Source organism: Cydia splendana, chromosome 26 (genome assembly GCF_910591565.1).
Source record: "Cydia splendana chromosome 26, ilCydSple1.2, whole genome shotgun sequence".
Classification (NCBI taxonomy): domain Eukaryota; kingdom Metazoa; phylum Arthropoda; class Insecta; order Lepidoptera; family Tortricidae; genus Cydia; species Cydia splendana.
The window spans coordinates 5,916,981-5,936,348 of record NC_085985.1 but is presented as its reverse complement, the minus strand read 5'-3'; the positions used below and the strand labels follow the sequence as shown (position 1 = coordinate 5,936,348).

At 38.0% G+C, this 19,368-nt stretch overlaps 2 protein-coding genes across 3 annotated transcripts; one reads left to right on the top strand and one right to left on the bottom strand.

The window, feature by feature from the left end:
* The first annotated feature begins 5,679 nt into the window (after nucleotides 1-5,679).
* On the top strand, nucleotides 5,680-15,554 carry LOC134803527 (RNA-binding protein 45-like). 2 transcript variants are annotated; one of them, XM_063776327.1, is made up of 2 exons: nucleotides 5,680-5,781; nucleotides 9,522-11,857. In XM_063776327.1, the coding sequence occupies exon 2, from the start codon at nucleotides 9,584-9,586 to the stop codon at nucleotides 11,042-11,044; it is 1,461 nt and encodes a 486-aa protein (XP_063632397.1). In that variant the 5' UTR covers nucleotides 5,680-5,781; nucleotides 9,522-9,583; the 3' UTR covers nucleotides 11,045-11,857. The 2 variants fall into 2 exon arrangements, with proteins under 2 accessions (XP_063632397.1, XP_063632396.1); XM_063776326.1 differs by lacking the exon at nucleotides 9,522-11,857 and adding an exon at nucleotides 13,398-15,554 and having other exon boundaries at nucleotides 5,705-5,781.
* A 1,213-nt stretch (nucleotides 15,555-16,767) lies between these two features.
* LOC134803526 (uncharacterized) lies at nucleotides 16,768-19,092 on the bottom strand. The gene is made up of 2 exons (XM_063776325.1): nucleotides 18,408-19,092; nucleotides 16,768-17,167 (listed from the first exon to the last, which is right to left on the bottom strand). Exons 1-2 carry the CDS (start codon nucleotides 18,951-18,953, stop codon nucleotides 17,012-17,014), a joined length of 702 nt encoding a protein of 233 aa, XP_063632395.1. The 5' UTR covers nucleotides 18,954-19,092; the 3' UTR covers nucleotides 16,768-17,011.
* Nucleotides 19,093-19,368: the final 276 nt, after the last annotated feature.

Sequence of the window (19,368 nt, the reverse complement as noted above, 5' to 3'; positions counted from 1 at the left end):
ATCTACAGTCTAACTTTGTATTGGCATGTAATATATTATTAAAATATAATCCTAACCTCTTAAGTCAGAGAAAGTTGGTATCAGCTGAAAAATGGCGGCAATTCCTTATACAATTTGCCTAGAACCCTTGTAATTTGTCTAAAAAGAACTGCATACGAAGTTTCCTTTTTTTTACTTAACTACTAAAGATCGATTGTTTCAAACTTTTGTAGTTATTTCTTAGGGTTCCGTATTACTAAGACTCCGCTGTCCGTCCGTCCGTCCGTCCGTCTGTCTGTCACCAGGCTGTATCTCACGAACGGTGATAGCTAGACAGTTAAAATTTATTTCTGTTGCCGCTATAACAACAAATACTAAAAAGTACGGAACCCTCGGTGGGCGAGTCCGACTCGCACTTGTCCGGTTTTTTATATTATGTTATTGCACGCGCCAATCCATTGCCAATCAACCCGCTGGTAATAACATATATTTTTTTATTACATTTGCTATTACTTACACATATATTAAGGATAAGTAGTGTAACAATTTAACTGTTACAAATACCTATACAGAATTTGTATTTGTATACTGTATAATTTACTTAAGTAAAGTTAACGCGTCCACGAGCATATCTCTAATTTGATTAGAATTTATATTATTATCAATCAAAATATATTTTCTGTTGTTTCTTCAATAAATCTGTATTCTGTAGAACTTATAATTCTTTTCCATGTATAGATTTGTTATTTTTCTTTATAATTATATATAATAAACTCGCATATTACTCGTTTAGTTGTGATTATTCTATTTTTTTACCAGTTTTTTGGAAATCTGACCCGTTGTATACGGCTCATTTAGATGGTTTCCTACACCCCTTGAACGCCAGACGGCGAAGGAATATGCCGTGCCCCTGACGCCAAACGATCGCGATTATTTAAGCGAAATTGAACATTACGGAGTCCCGCGTAAGTCCCTATTGCATTGGCGAAGCTGACGGGTGTAGCCGTCGTTGGCGCCCTTGGCAAGACTTTCCGATGACGTCCCCAGCCGTCTGTGGCGGTTAAGGGGTCAACAAGAATGTGACCATGGTAATTAAACAGATACGTCTGTTATAGAGTTAGACCAAGCTGACTCTGCAGGAATTTGATAGTAAAGAGCGTGGAACGTGGAAGCATAAAGTTCATAAACGTCAAATGTCTATAATAGCCCGCTCCACACTCGTGCGCGAAGCCGCGATTCGCGCACGAGTGTGGAGTGGGGTTATGAAATTATGAAGTTTAACCTTTTGAACGCCACAGACGGCAATTGACGTCAACGCAAAATCGTGACAACGACGCCAAAGACGGCATTTGACGTCGAACGTTTTTTGATGAAAATCTACTGAAAAACACCCCACTTTTAGGTTGGCATTATTTATTCACAAAACTAAATTTTACAAAGTACAAAGCTCCCGGCGCTCAGAAAAAAAAATCTGGTGGATGTGTTTGGACCTTTCAGTCAAGTTTGGTGTCGTTTTCAGGTAACTAGATGATGTCCAATTCATTTCCCATACCAGTTTTATAGGGTTCCGTAGCAAAATATGACGCAATCCTTAAAATAATAAATTTTTAGTAGTAACGAAATGCAATCAAACCCTCATATTTTCATATTTTTGTATGAAACTTGATTTATAAAAAATACTATCTGAAAGCCCATTTAATGCAGATTATTAAAACATTAACATTAAATATAAATTTGGGGAGGCCTATGTTCAGCAGTGGACGTCTTATGGCTGAGATGATGATGATGAAATATAAATTTGATTATTTTCGATGTAAAATAAAATATTGAAAGTACTGCGTCGTTCGCCAACTCAGCGTAGGGGTTGGCAAAAAGACCATAGAAGATCCACTTAATATTATTGTAGCTACGCCCTGCGGTGTTACTCGCGGTAAAGAAGTAGCCTATGTGTTAATTCAGGCTGTCAGAGATTGAACTCTGAGTCAAAAATCTGGTGGATTAGTTTGGATCTTTTAGTCAAGTTTGGTATCGTTTTCAGATAACTAGATGATGCCCGATTCATTCACCATACCAGTTTTTTAGGGTTCCGTAGCAAATATGACGCAATCCTTAAAATATTATAAACTTTTAGTAGTAATAAAATGCAATCAAACCCTCATATTTTCATATTCTTGTATGAAACTTGATTTATAAAAAAATACTGTCTGAAAGCCCATTTAATGCAGATTATAAAAACATTAATAGTAAATATAAATTTGACTATTCTCAATGTAAAATAAAATATTGAAAGTACTGCGACGTTCGCCAGCTCAGCGTATGGGATGGCAGAAAGACCATAGAAGATCCACTTAATATTATTCTAGCTACGACCTGCGGTGTTACCCGCGGTAAAGAAGTAGCCTATGTGTTAATTCAGGCTGTCAGCTACTTTCATACCAAAATTTGTCAAGCCACTTAAGCGTGAAGAAGTAACAAATATTAATCATCTTAAATGTGTGATTTTTAATCATTTTCAATTTATAAATAAAGTCAGGTAAGATTGTTAAAAATAAAGACAATAATAGAACGTTTGTGAATGTTTTATTTACTTACATCTCCCTCCACAGTTACATAGCTCGGTACATTTGAGCTGGCGTTTAAAGCAATTGCACCTGGAACTGCAAGATTTCATGCACCGACACCTTATCAATTCTAGGCATGCTTGAGCAGCCATAGGACTTTGGGTCCACAGTGGCACCCAAGCTACTTAATGCCAACCCCATTCAGATGGACAAGGAATATCTTGCGTTTTCTTTAGGCACTGCCCCCAATATGAACAGTCTGTAAAACTGTCCTTAAGGTATGTTGTTTGAGGGCAGCTTCTGTAGGAGGCAAATTTTCGATTTGTCTGTCCTTTTTTGTAAATAAATGCTTGCGACACTCATTTATTTTCACATGGGGGCAGGAGTTGAAAAACAAATAGATTAATAAAAAAATGAAAGTTCTGGATAAGAGTATCTTTTAAATATCATACCGAGTGACGCCCGCGCGCCTCCCGCAAAAATCGAGTAGGTACGTGCAATAATTATTTTATTTCACATGGAAAATAGTGAAATGTATATTTAATGTTAATGTTTTTAAAATTTGTATTAAATGGGCTTTTGCACGGTATTTTTTATAAACCAAGTTTAATACTAAAATATAAAACTATACGTGTTTGTTTGCATTGTGACACTACTAAAAGTTTATTATTTTAAGGATTGCGTCATATTTTGCTACGAAACCCTAAAAAACAGGTATTGGGAATGAATTGGGCATCATCTAGTTACCTGAAAACGACACCAAACTTGACTGAAAGGTCCAAACTTATCCGCCAGATTTTTTTTTCTGAGCGCCGGGAGCTTCGAACTTTGACCCCCCTCCTCCCCCTCTGACACGGAGTTCAACCTGTCTACCGGGCGTTTTGGGCTTAAGTAGACGTGTACCCGTACCAAATGGCATTGCTGTACCCCAAAATGTATACCTCTCCATACAAGCATGCCCAATAGAAAACGGACTACACCTACTACAACTCTCGATCCAAACCTGCAACTTCAAACAGCTGCAGGATCTTTTTGATCTCGAGAGAGTCGAGAGACTAACTCCTCTGGGCGCAATATATGTCCGCCCAGAATTATGTCACGAGTACGCATTAGGCAAGGGCACTCTGTGAGGATGTGCAAGGGCGTTTCCTCTGCCTCCATACAGAGTCTGCACCGCCCCATGTCATGTTTCCCCATAGTGTGCATGTGCTTATTTAATGTGCAAGGGCAACTCCTCTGCCTCCATACAGAGTCTGCACCGCCCCATGTCATGTTTCCCTATAGTGTGCATGTGCTTATTTAATGTGCAAGGGCGTCTCCTCTGCCTCCATACAGAGTCTGCACCGCCCCATGTCATGTTTCCCCATAGTGTGCATGTGCTTATTTAATGTGCAAGGGCGTCTCCTCTGCCTCCATACAGAGTCTGCACCGCCCCATGTACTGTTTCCCCATAGTGTGCATGTGCTTATTTAATGTGCAAGGGCGTCTCCTCTGCCTCCATACAGAGTCTGCACCGCCCCATGTCATGTTTCCCCATAGTGTGCATGTGCTTATTTAATGTGCAAGGGCGTCTCCTCTGCCTCCATACAGAGTCTGCACCGCCCCATGTCATGTGTCCCCATAGTGTGCATGTGCTTATTTAGGCCGCAATGTCCGCAACGCAACGCTGCAGAGTTAGCTTGGACCGACTAATCGGATTTAGGTAGATGAGATAAAAGTAAAATTTCCTTGTCGCAGATTAAAAAAAGTAGACCAAATTACGTAGGTAGGTTTTGGTATGTTGTCAGGAATCTTGAAACGTGTTTTTAACTTTGTCGCATTGCGTATGTTCTGTCTCACGGGCGCACGTATATAGCACATCTATAGAAAATATACTAGATCAGCCCCCTCCAGACTATCCGCGTGAATCGTGGGCGAAGCCGCGAACGCGAGTGTGGAGTCGATTTCGCTGTCTGCGAAAATCGACTACACACTCGCGTTCGCGGCTTCGCCCGCGATTCACGCGCATAGTCTGGAGGGGGCTTATGACGCCAACACTTTTTTTTGTTTCCAATAGGGATTTCTACCATGCTCCTTTATCGGTTTTTACGGTTCTGTACAGCAGTTGCCAAGTTATTCCACGAGATCAATAAAGGGGTTATTAAATTTATTATGCTCTAAGTATTTATTTAAACACTTTCTACTGCTCATGCATTGGCTCTTTTTTGGAAATGGTATGTTCCATCGTCTGTTAGGTGATGAGCCGTCCGTTAAGGACGCAGCTATGAGTTAGAACTAGAAAGAGATATGCTAATCGGACTGATAGTGGTCAAGTACGCCCGTCTGTTATTAATCAACGTAAAAATGGGGTCACCACCGATGTTGACGCTTGTGTGATTGAATTAGGCTAAGCGCGCACCACGACTTTTTGTCGCGCGATAATTTAGTCGCAGAAATGTAACGTATGAGTTTATATGGCAGTGCGCGCATATGCGACAAAAAAATCGCAGCGATTTTAAAATTGTGATTTGTCACATTTTTCCGCGACTGCTCGCGACGCGATTGTCGCAAAGTGAATTGCAGCATACGGAGTTGTATGGCCCCGCGCGCACTGCGATAATAAAATCGCACCCGGACCTCAGTCGGCATTTCGCTCTCCAAGCGTCAACATGTCGGAACCTGCTGCTGAAGACGCTAGATGTTGACCATTTAATTATGGAAATAGAAGATCACCTTTGTGGTATAAATACTCAAAGTCATACAGCGATCGCATATTAAAGACAACGTTTCATGACAAACGACTGGTACGAAATCCATGTTGAAAATGAACAAATCGTCGACTTTTTCATCGCAGTGCGCGCAGTGAATTTTCTGCGATATATTACAGCGCGATTCTAAAATCGTGTCGCAAAAACTAAAATCGTGGTGCGCGCTTGGTTATAGTTCGGTACGTATTTTGAGGTTGTAATAAAATTAAAATACTTTCAGATTCTTGAAATTTACCAAAAAGCATTACCAACAAGGTAAAGTTTAAAATTGAATCGTCACCAATAGAATCGATTGTTTGGCCTTTGCAGATTTAATCGAGAAATGTAAAAATCCTTTCTAATTTGCATTGTGACAACCCTATAATGGCGTTGGTTTTTGACATGTGTCAATTGTGTCAGGTGTCAGCCTACTGAGCCTCTATTCCTTGAGTTTGATTTGAAAAAGCCTATTTTTATAATTTATAGCTATTCAACGAAGATAAGAGTAATTGCGAGTAAGTTTTATTCATATTTTGATTTTAGGAAGGAAGCGGTTTTATAACCAAGTGTCAAACCATGCTGTATTAAATGAAGCGGTACGTTCTGACCGCCTGAAAACAATTGCATTACACATTGTTAATGCTGACAGGTTATACCAATCATTGAATTTTGTTTTCTTGGGCGGGCCGACACCACACTCAAAATGAGTTGACTCGACTTGACTTGATCATAAGTTCATATGTTGCGCTTGAGCAAATTTATGAACGGCCATGAGCGGCTACTCGACGCCTCGCCGGTCGCGTGCGTCCAGTCCGCGGGCTAAATGTGACATTTTCAGACAAAAGGTACTACATTGTTGGCTGCCAATAAGAGCGATTTTTACTACAACTGTACAGCAACAATTAACAACAGATAGTAAGGCATTCGCTTAAAAATGGTACAAACAAACGCCTGTATGTATAGGACATGCAAACTCTACAAGGACACAGACTGTTTATTGGGAACTTCATTTATTAACTGACTAGCAGCGTAACTCTTTCTCTACATGAAATACAAAATCATACATTCATAAAATAGTAGTAAATTTTTTTTACTCCAAATTAAGGTCAAAGTCAAAAGCATTTTGAGGGGCGTACAGTAAAACCTGGTAACTCATGCAAATGGGTTTTTGAGATTAGAACTATATGTGACATGCTTAGAGTTCTTATTTAAGTTACTAAATATGTAGACTTATCGGGTTTGACCACCCGTCCCTTGATTTATTGTGAACATATTGCATAGTAGCAGGGACCAAATACCGGTATATTTTTCATACAAATTAACCGGTATTCAGTTTCGGTATCTTGGTTGTTTATGTATATTTTTGCACTTCATTTAGCTAATCTGATCAATCATTATCCTTACCTAAATACTAAGATAAAATAAGATAAGAATAGCCTTTATTGACCAAAATAGAATTAGTACATATTGCATTTAAATAAATTCACATTTCATTTATCATTATATTAGTTTCAATATCTTTCCTAATTAATTTTTTATAAATATAATTTAATGTCATTGTTTTAATATTTTAGTCTGCCTTCTTGGCATAGGCCTCCTCCAGCTCTCTCCACGTCTCTCTATCCTGTGCCGTCCTAATCCAGTTTACTCCCGCATGCTTCTTAATGTCATCCGACCACCTCATTATTGGTCTACTTCTCTCCTCTTTCTATCTCTAGGGTACCATTCTGCTACCTCTCTATCCCACTTATTTTTACCTTCTCTTGCCATATGTCCAGCCCATTTCCATTTTAACATTTTTACAGTCACTGATATATCCTTAATTTTTGTTTTCTTTCTAATATCTGTCAGTCTTACTTTGTCTTACCTTTTTACAGATAAGATTGATCTTTCCATGTTGTGTTGGCAAACTTTTAACTTTTGGAGATCTTTCTTAGTTACTGCCCAGGTTTGACATCCGTAAGTCATACATGGTAGAACACAGATATCAAATACCTTTGATTTGCAAGACAATGGTAAATCTTGGTTTTTTAGAATGTCTCTCAATGACCAGAGGCTTTCCATGCGTTAACAGTTCTTTTTTCAATTTCTTTACTTGTCATGTTTGAACCTGTTATAATTTGTCCTAGATATGTGTATTCCTCGTCATATTCAATCTCTTTTCCATGGAGGAGTATAAGATTTTTGGTGTGGTTTGACATAACCTTGGTCTTCTCTGTGTTCATTGTTAGTCCTACTTCAGCACTTTGCCCAGCGAGTTGCTCTAACATTTCTTGTAGTGATTGGGCACTTTCCGCAAATAGCACTAGATCGTCCGCAAATCTCAGGTGGCTAAGTTTTTTACCATTTATGTTTATGCCTTGATAATCCCAGTTGAGGTTTCGAAATAGGTGTTCTAGTACGGCTAAGAATAATTTTGGTGAGAGTGGGTCGCCCTGTCGCACCCCTTTACTGATAGAAAATTCTGTTCCCATGGCTTCTAGTTGGATTGCCAAAGTACAGTTATTGTATATTTCTTTGATAATCCGAATGTATTTTTTGTTTACTCCTTGCTGTAGCAGGGCGCTCCATATGCTCGCATGCTTTAAGCTGTCAAAAGCCTTATTGTAGTCCACAAATGCTAAGTAGTATATTTTCCTGATTTCTGTTAGTTTTTCGATTATTTGTTTGACTACAAATATGTGGTCTATAGTGCTAAAATTAGATCTAAATCCTCCTTGTTCTCTTGGTTGGTTTTCGTCTAATGTCTTCGTTAGCCGGTTTAGTAGAATCTTTGAGAATACTTTGTATAGGTTTGGCATTAAACTTATAGGTCTATAATTGTTTGTCCCCTTTTTTGTGTAGCAATATAATAATAGATTTCTTCCACTGCTCTGGTACTTTTTCAGTCCTTAATACTTCGTTAAGGATACTTGTCAGCGGTTTAGAAATTACTTTTAAAGTGGCTTTTAACATTTCATTTATTTTGTCTGGACCAGGCGCTTTCTCTGCTTTTTGTGATTTTGTGGCAAATTCTATTTCTTCCTCTAGGATGCTTGGGACCTCAAGTGTTTCTTCTTCAGGGTTTTCATGTAATTCTACAATAGACTCTTGGTTAGTGTCACTATAGAGGTCTTTGTAAAACTCTGTAGCTACTTGCAGGATTGAGGTCCGTTTCGACTCCTTTTTCCCAATTTTTGATCTCAAATTAGGTATCCATGTAACCATTTCTCTCATGTCTTTAAAAGCTTTCTTGACTGCGCCTGTTTTTTGTATGTAGTGCTCGAATGCATCTGTTTGTTTTCCCTTTCTATAGTGTCTGATAGCTTTGTTTATGTCTTTGCTAATTTGTGTAATTCCGTTTTTCCTTGTCTTCTTCTCCATCAGCATAGTTTTCCTTTGTTGCATGAGAGTTCGTGCCCTGTCTCCAATCTTGTCTTTTTCTCTGTTGCTTGAGGTAATATTATGGGATACTGTAATTAACGTTTTTTCTAGATGATTGTATTTTTCTTGTAGATTACTTATTGACTCTATCTTTTCCAATGATTTTCTGATGTTATTTTGTACCTCGTCCGAGAGATCCAATGGTCCATGGGCTCTTTTTGTCCGATTTACATTTTTTCTACAGTGTTTAGGCATCCCCACAATAATCTTAGCCCTTACCATACGATGGTCTGATCTGAAGTTTAGTGAGCTAAGAACATCCACATCCTGGAATTATGTGGATGTTCTTACATACTATATGATGTTCCTAAATACTATTCTATAATATCCAAGAACTAATGTGAAAGCTATGAGAAATTTTAATTTTTGTTTATACCGGTAATGGTCCCTGCATAGTAGGGTTTACATAATATGGACCCTTTTTTTGACGGAGTGGGATATACTATTACCATTATAATTTACTACTCTGATATACTGACTGTACTGGCTATGTGCACAACTGAGACTTCGCTGGGCGCTATTGAAAGACATAAATTATTTGACAGTAGACATTTTATGTGGACAGGCGATATATTACATGACATCGGCCAATACAGCTAATCTAACAAGTTTACAGTTTGACCAAGCTAACTCTGCAATATGACAGTCATAATGACACTCTCTCACTTAGTTGTATTCAAAGTGGCAAAACATTAGCTTAGACAGAAATACATTGAAGCCACCATACTTTATGATTGATTAGACTTTAACTTCCTGCACCTGGCAAGCACATAGCCAATACATGTAGTATAGTCCTTGACACAACGATGACTCACAGACCTGTCTATTTCAGTTTGACGACACTTGAGAGAACTGAGCTTGACCTGAACTGACCAGACGTCAGAGTCTGCAGACATGGCCTTCCGGGACGATCACACGGAAGTCACCCCTCCCTACTCCAGGGTCTTCGTCGTCTGCGGCAAACTGAATGAGGACGACCTCAGACCTCTGTTTGAAAAGCACGGCGAACTCGAAGACCTTTACATACCCAGAGATCGAAACACCGGAAACGGTAAAGGCGTAGCCTATGTAAAATACTTCAAAACCTCGAGTGCCGCCGCCGCCATTGAAGAGCTCCATCTTAAAAAAGTTGACAAGCACTCTAAACCGCTGAAAGTCATGGTTGCTAATCAAAAACATGACACTGACATAGTCAGCGAGGATAAATACAAGCGCCTGTTCATCAAAGTACCGAGGCAAGCATCAGAGAGCGACGTAAAAGACCACTTCTCCGAGTTTGGCTGTGTGGAATTCGTTAAGATGCCCAAGGACAGATCGACTAAAGAAAGCAAAGGTTTCGCGTATGTACAGTACAAGACGTTCCTTGAAGCTGCGAAGGGGTATGAAGGGTGCGATCGCAAGTACAGACCAATGTTCGCAACACCTAAAGAAGAGCTGCAACGTAGTAGAAGCGGTCAAGGCCAAGACAATTCGATGGGTGGATGGCCGGTTATGCAACCCGAAAATTTGTTCTATCCTCAACCGGTTTACCCCCAAAATTCTGTGAGCTCCATGATAAATACCCCACCTGACGGCTACGTCTCGATTAATGTAACTTGCAGCCCTCAAGTCCCTCAGCAACCTCTCGAGCAGCTCTTCAACATAGTACCAGGAATGCAAGAGTTCGAGTTCTCCGTCGACCCTTATAACGGCTATTCAAAAGCGTTAGTCACATATGCCAACGCGTCCGCGGCAGCATATGCCGTCGAAAAAATCAACAACTATCATTTCCCTTCAGGGGAAATTCTTACTGTGAAACCGGAGAATCAGTTAAAGAGAGTGGCCAACGACTTGACTAATATGGTCGACGTTTTTAAGAAGTCTCTAGACGGGGGTGGTCCGAGCCCCAACCTCATGGAGCTAGCTGAAGCCATAGCTCAAGCGTCGTCGTTGATTAAACAAGCGACTTCCATACAAGTTGAGACTGGGCAGCACATTGATACCCGTGTTGATCGTCCTCAGCTTGATGATTTTTGGAGCTCTCTGCCACCATCGCAGCCGATGCTCGATCGTGACGCTAGGGTCGCAAAGCGTTGCTTCATAGTATTCCATCCTCACCCGCCTGCGCCCGCTTACTTAAGAGATATCTTCTGCCGCTTCGGAGATCTGATAGACGTGTCGACAATATCTAATAAAACCTATGGCTATGCGAAGTACGGGTCCAAGAGAGCCGCCGATAATGCGATGGCGTGTCTCCATGGAACGACTGTGAACGGGATCAGAATGAAGGTTCTGGAAGCGGAGGAGAAACCGCCGAGAGATGACGATGATGAAATGGACGGAAGACGGAAGAGATCTCGGAGGGACGATGACTAAACACAATTTTTAAAGGCACAGTGGTTTAATGAGTATAGATTACCGGAGCATAGAGACAACTAAACAATAAAGTGATGAAGGGTCAGTTGCACCAACCACATTTAACAGACAACAGTGAGCTGAAAAATATACCATACAATATAATTTAACAGACTGTTTGTGCAACCGACCTTTACGCGGTTATCACATTTAATGGTGATTTGCACGTCGCTCCAGTGTATGCGTGTCAGATGTCCCGGAGTGGCGTGTGAATCGGCATCCAACTTTATGACCGCCTTACTCAATACTCAATGACAATCAGAGTGTTTACTTTTGTAGAGACAAAACCAATGTTCCGACGAGGCCATAAACGTAACATAAAGCTGTCATAGATGGTGGAGGTCCCCATACCGACGAAAAATATACGAGTGAAAGAAAGACAGTGAAACTAGACGTAGACGTAAAGGTAGTATTGTTTTTTAGAGAAGAACGCAACCTTGTCGAGTTTTTATTGTTTTTTCGTCGCTGTTTTACTTTCAGGAATAACGATTTTATACTCAATGTAATGCATACGTTATTTTTTCATTAAAACACAATTCTTTCTTAATCCATTTTTCTCGTAATACAAAATAATACCTAAATTTAGGTAATGCAAGTTATTAAATTGTTTTTCCCATCGAATATCCTTGTTTCGTTTATCAAACAAAATAAATAGTTATTTTATTATTATTTTTTATTTGCATGTAATTGTGTTTTAATGTAGTTTAATAGTAGATATAAGGCCTTTAATATTAGTTTTAATATTATAATAAGTACATATGTAGTGGCTAAAATTAAAACAGAGTAATCTTAGCCTCTGGGCCTTAGTTTCAGGTCTTATGTGGCATCTTACAAACTGTAAAAGGTTTAATAAACATTTTCCTTAATTAAATAAATACTTGTTTTAATTATGTAAATAAATACATGTAAAGGAAGTTTTAAAACCGGATACTTACAAAAAATTACGGCTATAGTGGGCGGATAAGACTCACTACAGTCAGGCTCAAATACATAGTGTGACGGCAATATTAGACTGCGCTCTATAGTTCGTTTTTTAGCATTAGAAATAAGGTAAACAATCTTGATGTGTCTTTTAATTGAAAAACACGTTTTAAAAATAAGTCACGGCAAATATGTAACAATTATGAATCTAATGCGATCATTCATATTCTTCTGCTTTCATAAGTAATATTGTTCGTTTTTTTTAGCATTAGAAATAAGGTAAACAAGCTTGATGTGTCTTTTAATTGAAAACCACATTTTAAAAATAAGTTACGGCAAATATGTAACAATTATGAATCTAATACGATCATTTATATTCTTCTTCTTTCATAAGCAATAGTTACTGATTTTTAAAATGCGTTTTTCAATTAAAAGACATGTCAAGATCGCTTACCTTCTTTCAAGTTCTTTCTAATGTTAAAAAAAAACGAACTATAGTTACTGATTTAAAAAAATCGTTTTTCAATTAAAAGACATGTCAAAATCGCTTATCTTCTTTCTAATGCTAAAAAAACGAACTATGGCGTTAAACGTGCCCTTTGTCCCTTTATTTCTTTTAAGAGCCAAAGTGGCTATTATATCGGGACACATCCTTATTTCTATGATAACAAGGGTGTGTTACGATATATTTGGATACTTTGGTCGGCACTATATGATGCTGATTGTGTACCATATTTTAGCGTTTACCTACAAAGTTTATAAATTTAGAGAACGTATTTTTTAAACGTCTTAATATCGAATATATAAAGCACTAGCTTCTGCCCAAAATTTCATCTGTATGGAATGATGATGATGATTGATAAAAACGATTATATATGTCCTTTCCCGGCCCTCACACTATCTCAATTCCATACCATTCATTTAAATCGGTCCAGCGGCTTTTCATGAAGAGGTAACAGACAGATAAGTAGATTATTAGAGTTACTTTCGCAATTATAATATTAGTAGGGATGATGTTACACGATAAGTTATAATAATAATTTCATTTAAAAAATAATAAAGAGCATCGCTCTCTGTGGCCTATTTTATAAAGTTACAATTTACAAGCGGAAGTCTCGTTCTAACACATAGGGTTAGAAAGAGACTTCCGCTTGTAAATTGTAACTTGTAGCTTTATAAAATAGGCCACTGGTGAGTCTAAAATGAACACAGCCTACTTATTGAGTTCGCTAACGCATCACAAAATTCACTTATTCTAGCGAAGCTAAATCAGTTCATCTCAATACAACAGACAAACAATACTTACACGCATATGTCGCATATATGCCTTATTTGTTAGAACATTTATTATCTCCCTAAACGCAGAACTAATTTTTTGATAATTTAATTACAGGTAAAAACATGATACCAACGCACATATTGTCAAGAATATGTCGAAGACATCTTTTGCTCAGAAGATTCAACCACGCCAAAACCACAGCCACGGGGGACGAAAAGCAAGAAAGAAATTTCAAAACTCTCTTCGAAAAACATAAAGACAAAATCACGTTCAACTCTTATTTGGAACAAGACAAATTAGAATTGGGACACTTTAGATATTATATAAGGAATGTTAAGAAGGCGAAAGAAAAACAAGAAGAAGAATATCGGCAAAAGAGTCGACCGCCGCTGCCTGTGGCTTTAAAGTATTTTGTCAAAGAGGAACAATTGTTGAAAGAAGATGAAAATTTAATCGTAGAAGAACCAGAAAAAGCTTTTCAGTTGCCTTTTTCCAATACGGCCAAAATCGATAAAGCTATTTCAAAAGAATCCAACGAAATTGATAATTCTAAAGAAAAAACAGACGTAGATAAATGGATGACGAATTATGAATACTTTGACGATAGTCAATTGGAAGAAGATACTATAGATAGTCAGTGGAGCCATAACTATGGAACACCAGATCCGACCGCGAGGGTTAGTATGACACAGTGCGGAGGCTGCGGAGCTTTACTACACTGCAGTGATCCAGCTATACCAGGATACTTACCGAGTGAGATCTTCAAGCAAAGAAACGACACTGAGCTTAAGACTTTAGAATGCCAGCGTTGCCATTTTCTTAAAGAATACAATATAGCATTAGACGTTACTGTGCAACCAGAAGAGTACGAAAAACTACTGGAATCTATCAGGCATAGGAAAGCTTTAGTAGTGCTCATGGTGGACTTGCTCGATTTTCCATGCTCAATATGGCCTGGTATTGTCGATATTATAGGAACCGATCGACCGATTATTATAGTGGGGAACAAAGTTGATTTAATACCAGCTGATAGTGTAGGTTACCTGCAAAGGATTAAGGACTCTTTAATGCAAGAAATAGGCAAGACTAAACTAGGCGAGGCCAATATTAAGTATGTGTCACTTATATCAGCTAAAACAGGTTACGGTGTTGAAGATTTAATATCTGCCATGTTCAAAGTTTGGCTTTATAAAGGCGACGTCTTTTTAGTTGGATGCACAAATGTTGGCAAAAGTTCACTTTTCAATGCTTTACTACAGTCAGACTACTGTAAAGTGCATGCAGTAGATATAATCAAAAGAGCTACTGTTAGCAGATGGCCTGGGACAACGTTAAACCTGCTAAAGTTCCCTATCAACAGACCATCTGGATGGAAGATGTATGAGCGAGCGAACCGGTTAAGATCGCAGTCCAAACTCATGAAGATAGAAAAGGAGATAAGAAAAGGACAGTTGGAGGGGCAGACGATCCGCGAGATGCCATCTTTAATCGGCCATATTGGTAGAACGTTTTCAGATCCAATGGATTTTGAAGACGGCGTAGAGGACAATATAGCTGATAAGAAGCGAAGGATGATGGTTTTAGACGAGAAAGACAAGTTATTCGTCAACAGCAAATGGTTTTATGATACACCAGGAGTAGTGCATCCGGACCAAGCTTTGTCCCTCCTAACTACAGAAGAGTTATTAGCTACTATACCTAAGAGATTGATACGACCGCAGACTTATTATTTGCACAAGGGCTCAACTATCTTCGTGGCCGGACTTGCGAGATTGGACCTGACAGATTGCGAGAATCCGTGTCGCTTGACAATCTTCTGTTCTGATCAATTGCCTATCACTGTGACGGAAACTGAAGACGCTGACGAGGTGTATAATACGTTTTTGGGTACGGAATTGCTCGCGGTACCATCAGGAGGGACAGAGAGATTAAAAAATTGGCCTAACATGGAGAAAAAAGTTTTAGAGTTTACAGGAGAAGGCCCTAAGATCTGCTGTGGTGATATAGTACTATCATCCATAGCCTGGGTGTCTGTTACTGCAAAGAAGGGTGATATTTGCGTGACAACAGCATGGACACCTGAAGGCAAAGGTATATTTAGGCGATATCCTTCATTACTGCCATATTCAATAAACCTGAAGGGTAAAAGATTGAAAGATACGCCGACGTATATGATGGGGAAAATATTTAATGATAAAGATAATGTACAAAGTTAAAAAGTGACTAGGTTTATTAATTTTAAATGTAAATATGTCAGAGTCTTTAATGAAAATACAAACACCTACTTTTAGTAAGGGTAAATGGTTTACTCTATATAGTAGGGTTGTGTCGGTCATGAACTAAGAACTGTTAAGAATGAAATCCCATCAAGGACCGAAAGGAACTAAATCTTTTTACACGCTCTTAATCGGTCTTTAGTTCAGTGGGATTGGTGAGCGCTTGACATGAGTGAAACAGAAAATAGACTGAACGAAATGGTTCACAATGACGCTGGCACGAGTGCGAACGAGATAAAAGAGTAACAAACAGTCCTTAACCTGAAAATTATGGAGAAAAATCAAATATTTTTTTCTATATTTTTTATTTTATTTTATTGTGTAGAGGTTATTGATGTTTAACCGTCATAAAGTATCGTACAACTTGAATCGTAATTCAGTTAACTACTGTACAAAAAAAGTACTGTAAAATTGATTCATACATTCCCAGCTCTCAACGACCGAACTGAACTAAAGGAACTAAAAGACCGAACTAGTTCGTTTGACCGATTGACCGAGAGTGGAGCGCTCTCTGTAGTGACCGAGCAGGCACAAGTCTACTATATAGTATTAGATGGATATGACCAGATATTAGACATAGAACTTTTTCAAGCTAAAACGAGAGATTGACACAATTAAATATCGACATACCTGTTAGCGATACATAGGTATGTTAAACATACCTAACATTGTTTGAGCCTATCTTCTTTAATGTATTAGTCATTATTAATGAATTTAAGGTACAATAGTTTTCGTTTTCATAGTCAGGTACTATAAATATGGAAAGTATATATGTCGATTTGCATTTGATTTATATTCTTGTAAAACTTTGATGAGTTACGAGTCGTTTTTGCTAGAAAATGTTCTATGTGTAATTATTATACAATACATGTGTAATGTTGCTAATGTAACACTGCCAAAGCAGAACAATGTTGAGTTATATTGTGTACTATACTGGAAGGAGAGCTGCATGTTATTTGTTGTAAAATAAATACATAAAATTTTATAACATGTTTTATTATAGGTACATCATGTTGTTGAGAAAGATACAATAAATATGACTAATAAGTCATAACACTGCCAAACATTACTTAACACATTCAGTGCAGTGCCACAGAATAAATAATAGTACTAGGTGCAGAAGGTTCACTCTAACAAAACGCGTCTGTTACGACAGACATGACCGCAAGGTGGCGCAAGCGCGAGCACGCGCCCGTCGCGTAGTTGCTAGTAGTTGTAGCAACGCGACGAAATCGCGGAGTGAGCCACGCCTGACAGTGCCAACGCGTGCTACGCGCTACCAGCTAGTAGCTGGTAACATTCAAAATCCTGTATAAAGCGACTACGAAAAGATCGCCCCCCTTGCAGGATGCTGGCATTGAATATGTTAACTAGTAGACCTGTATTCATATACAGGAATATATATTGATATGATACAAAGTTCCTAAAAATCTTTTTAACTTATTTCCCTATTTAACCCTTATTTTGCCTTAAATATGTAACATCATTGATACCAGACAGTAACTTATTGACTATTTCCTCATATTGTCTTGTAGAGTTGTGTCCGTTTTCAATGTTTTCACCACTTTCTGCACTGCATTTGCTTAACAATGCATTTCCTTCTGTCATCTGGAATAAAATAAGTTTCCTATTAGAAACACTTTTAATATAGGCCATATATCACTATATATGGAAGTGGGAGTTGGAAGCGGTAGACCTCGGCGGACTTTCTCTGATCAGATCGGGGAAATCCTGAAGGAAGGCCAGGTCAAGAGCACCCTAAACAGGCGAGCATGTATAAGGAATGTTATAAAAGTGAAGGAAGCGAAAGAGGTATGTCAGGATCAGAGCAAGTGGAAATCCGTGGTCTCTGCCTACCCCTCCGGGAAATAGGCATGATTATATGTATGTATGCATCACTATTTAATGGTATGGTCTGTTGTATAGACAGCATCAAATATTGTGACTGGCAAAGTGACCAAATGTGTCACTTAACATCAAACTTGGGTAAATCCATTCAACCCTCTTAAGAAATATCTACCCAATTACCTTTATTTAATACCAAATTCTGACTGGATTTATAAAATAAAATAAATAAAAATAAAATATTATATATAACACATCTTTATTTCTTTGGTAACAAAGGCTTTGGCATTCACATTAAATGCCACAAGTCCCATAACTCTTTCTTTTCTTGGTGCCCAGTGTCAGTATTGAGTGTTATTATAAGATAAATGCCTGGGTTCAGATGGGTTAAAACTAAATATTTTGTTATTATATTCTAAATAACATATGTTGTAAAGCAGTTCTGTAAGATAGAGATATCAATGAAGACCATTGAACACCTCAGTATGTAAAATGGAACATTATGCATATGTACTAGAGTGGAACTTTAAACCAATTATGGGCTAAGAAATAATAATAATTAGCGACATGCCCTGGCTTACACAATACCTTAACAAATTATACACCTAAACCTTTCTCAGGAATCACTCTATTTACGTAAGACCAGGCATATTGTGAAACATGAAAATCTTTGACTCGTTCCCTGAGTCGACGGAGCCCCGCTACGAGGGGCTCCTTTTTCGGTGCAGTTTGCCCTTTGGGCATCTGAAGCAACCTAACAAACCTATCCTACCTATGTATTGGTTTGATGTGACTATCGTCAAAACATTACACAGGAACATTACAATCTGCCTGATCTTACGATCTGCCTACGACATATCGATGAAAACCACATGAAAATCTATCCAGTAGTTTTTGAGTTTATGGCGAACATACAATCTATCCAGTAGTTTTTGAGTTTATGGCGAACATACAGACAAACGCGGCGGGGGACTTTGCTTTATAATATGTAGTGAATAGTTACCTCTTTAAATAGCTTAACATTTTGATTCAATGTTTCCAACTTTTCTTCCATATTCAAATCCTTTGTAGTTACTTCTTGCCTCAGGTTCTGTCTTATATGCGCCAGGCGCTTATTTAGTTGCTCTAAGCTAGCAGCATACTGATTAACATCAATAGGTTCCGAATTATGTACAGTTTCCTCCATATTTATTTGTGATTCAATAACAGGTAAATTCTTTTTTAAATGATCAGCATATTTCTTCATGGTCGCCAAAATTTCATCGACTTCACCCTCAAATTTAATGCCCCCAAAGTCTGGCGTTACCAGTTTTAAAGGCTCCGCGTCTAAAAATCTAGAAACAGCGTCTCTATCCAACTTGTGAACTGGTAAACTGCTGTTTTTATAATCGTTGATAGAAGCGAATATGTTTGAAATCTCGTTTAAAGTGTTTTGAGAGTCTAGCAGTTCTTGATCAAGAATTCTAGTCATATTTGCTATATCATCAACGTTTATTGATGTGCGAAGATGAGCTCTAAATTTACTGGCTCCAGTTTGTGTTTGATCCATTTTCAGGCCTTACTTTTTAGTTGCTATGAAGTTTCACGTTCCTAGGTCACCAAGTATTAACTAATATTAATTGGAAACGTTCATATACCTTTTCAATAATTATTTTAATTTAATTTCAGAGTTCAACACAAAACAATAAAGACAACATTGCCAAAAAAAGCATAACGGAAAAGGAACTAATGTCAAAATGTAGTTTCTCGATAACGTGGTCCAAATAAGACTTACTTACATTGGGTTAACAAACTACAAGGGTTATTTTAAAATAAAGTTTTACAAATAGAAATAGAACATGTTTTACTTCATTTTTTGGGTCATTAATAATTTATGTTTGAAACAAAAATAAATTAGTAAGTTATATAATTTTACAAAAAAATGACTTCAATGCTAAATTTGGACCACCGATTGTTACAAGTTA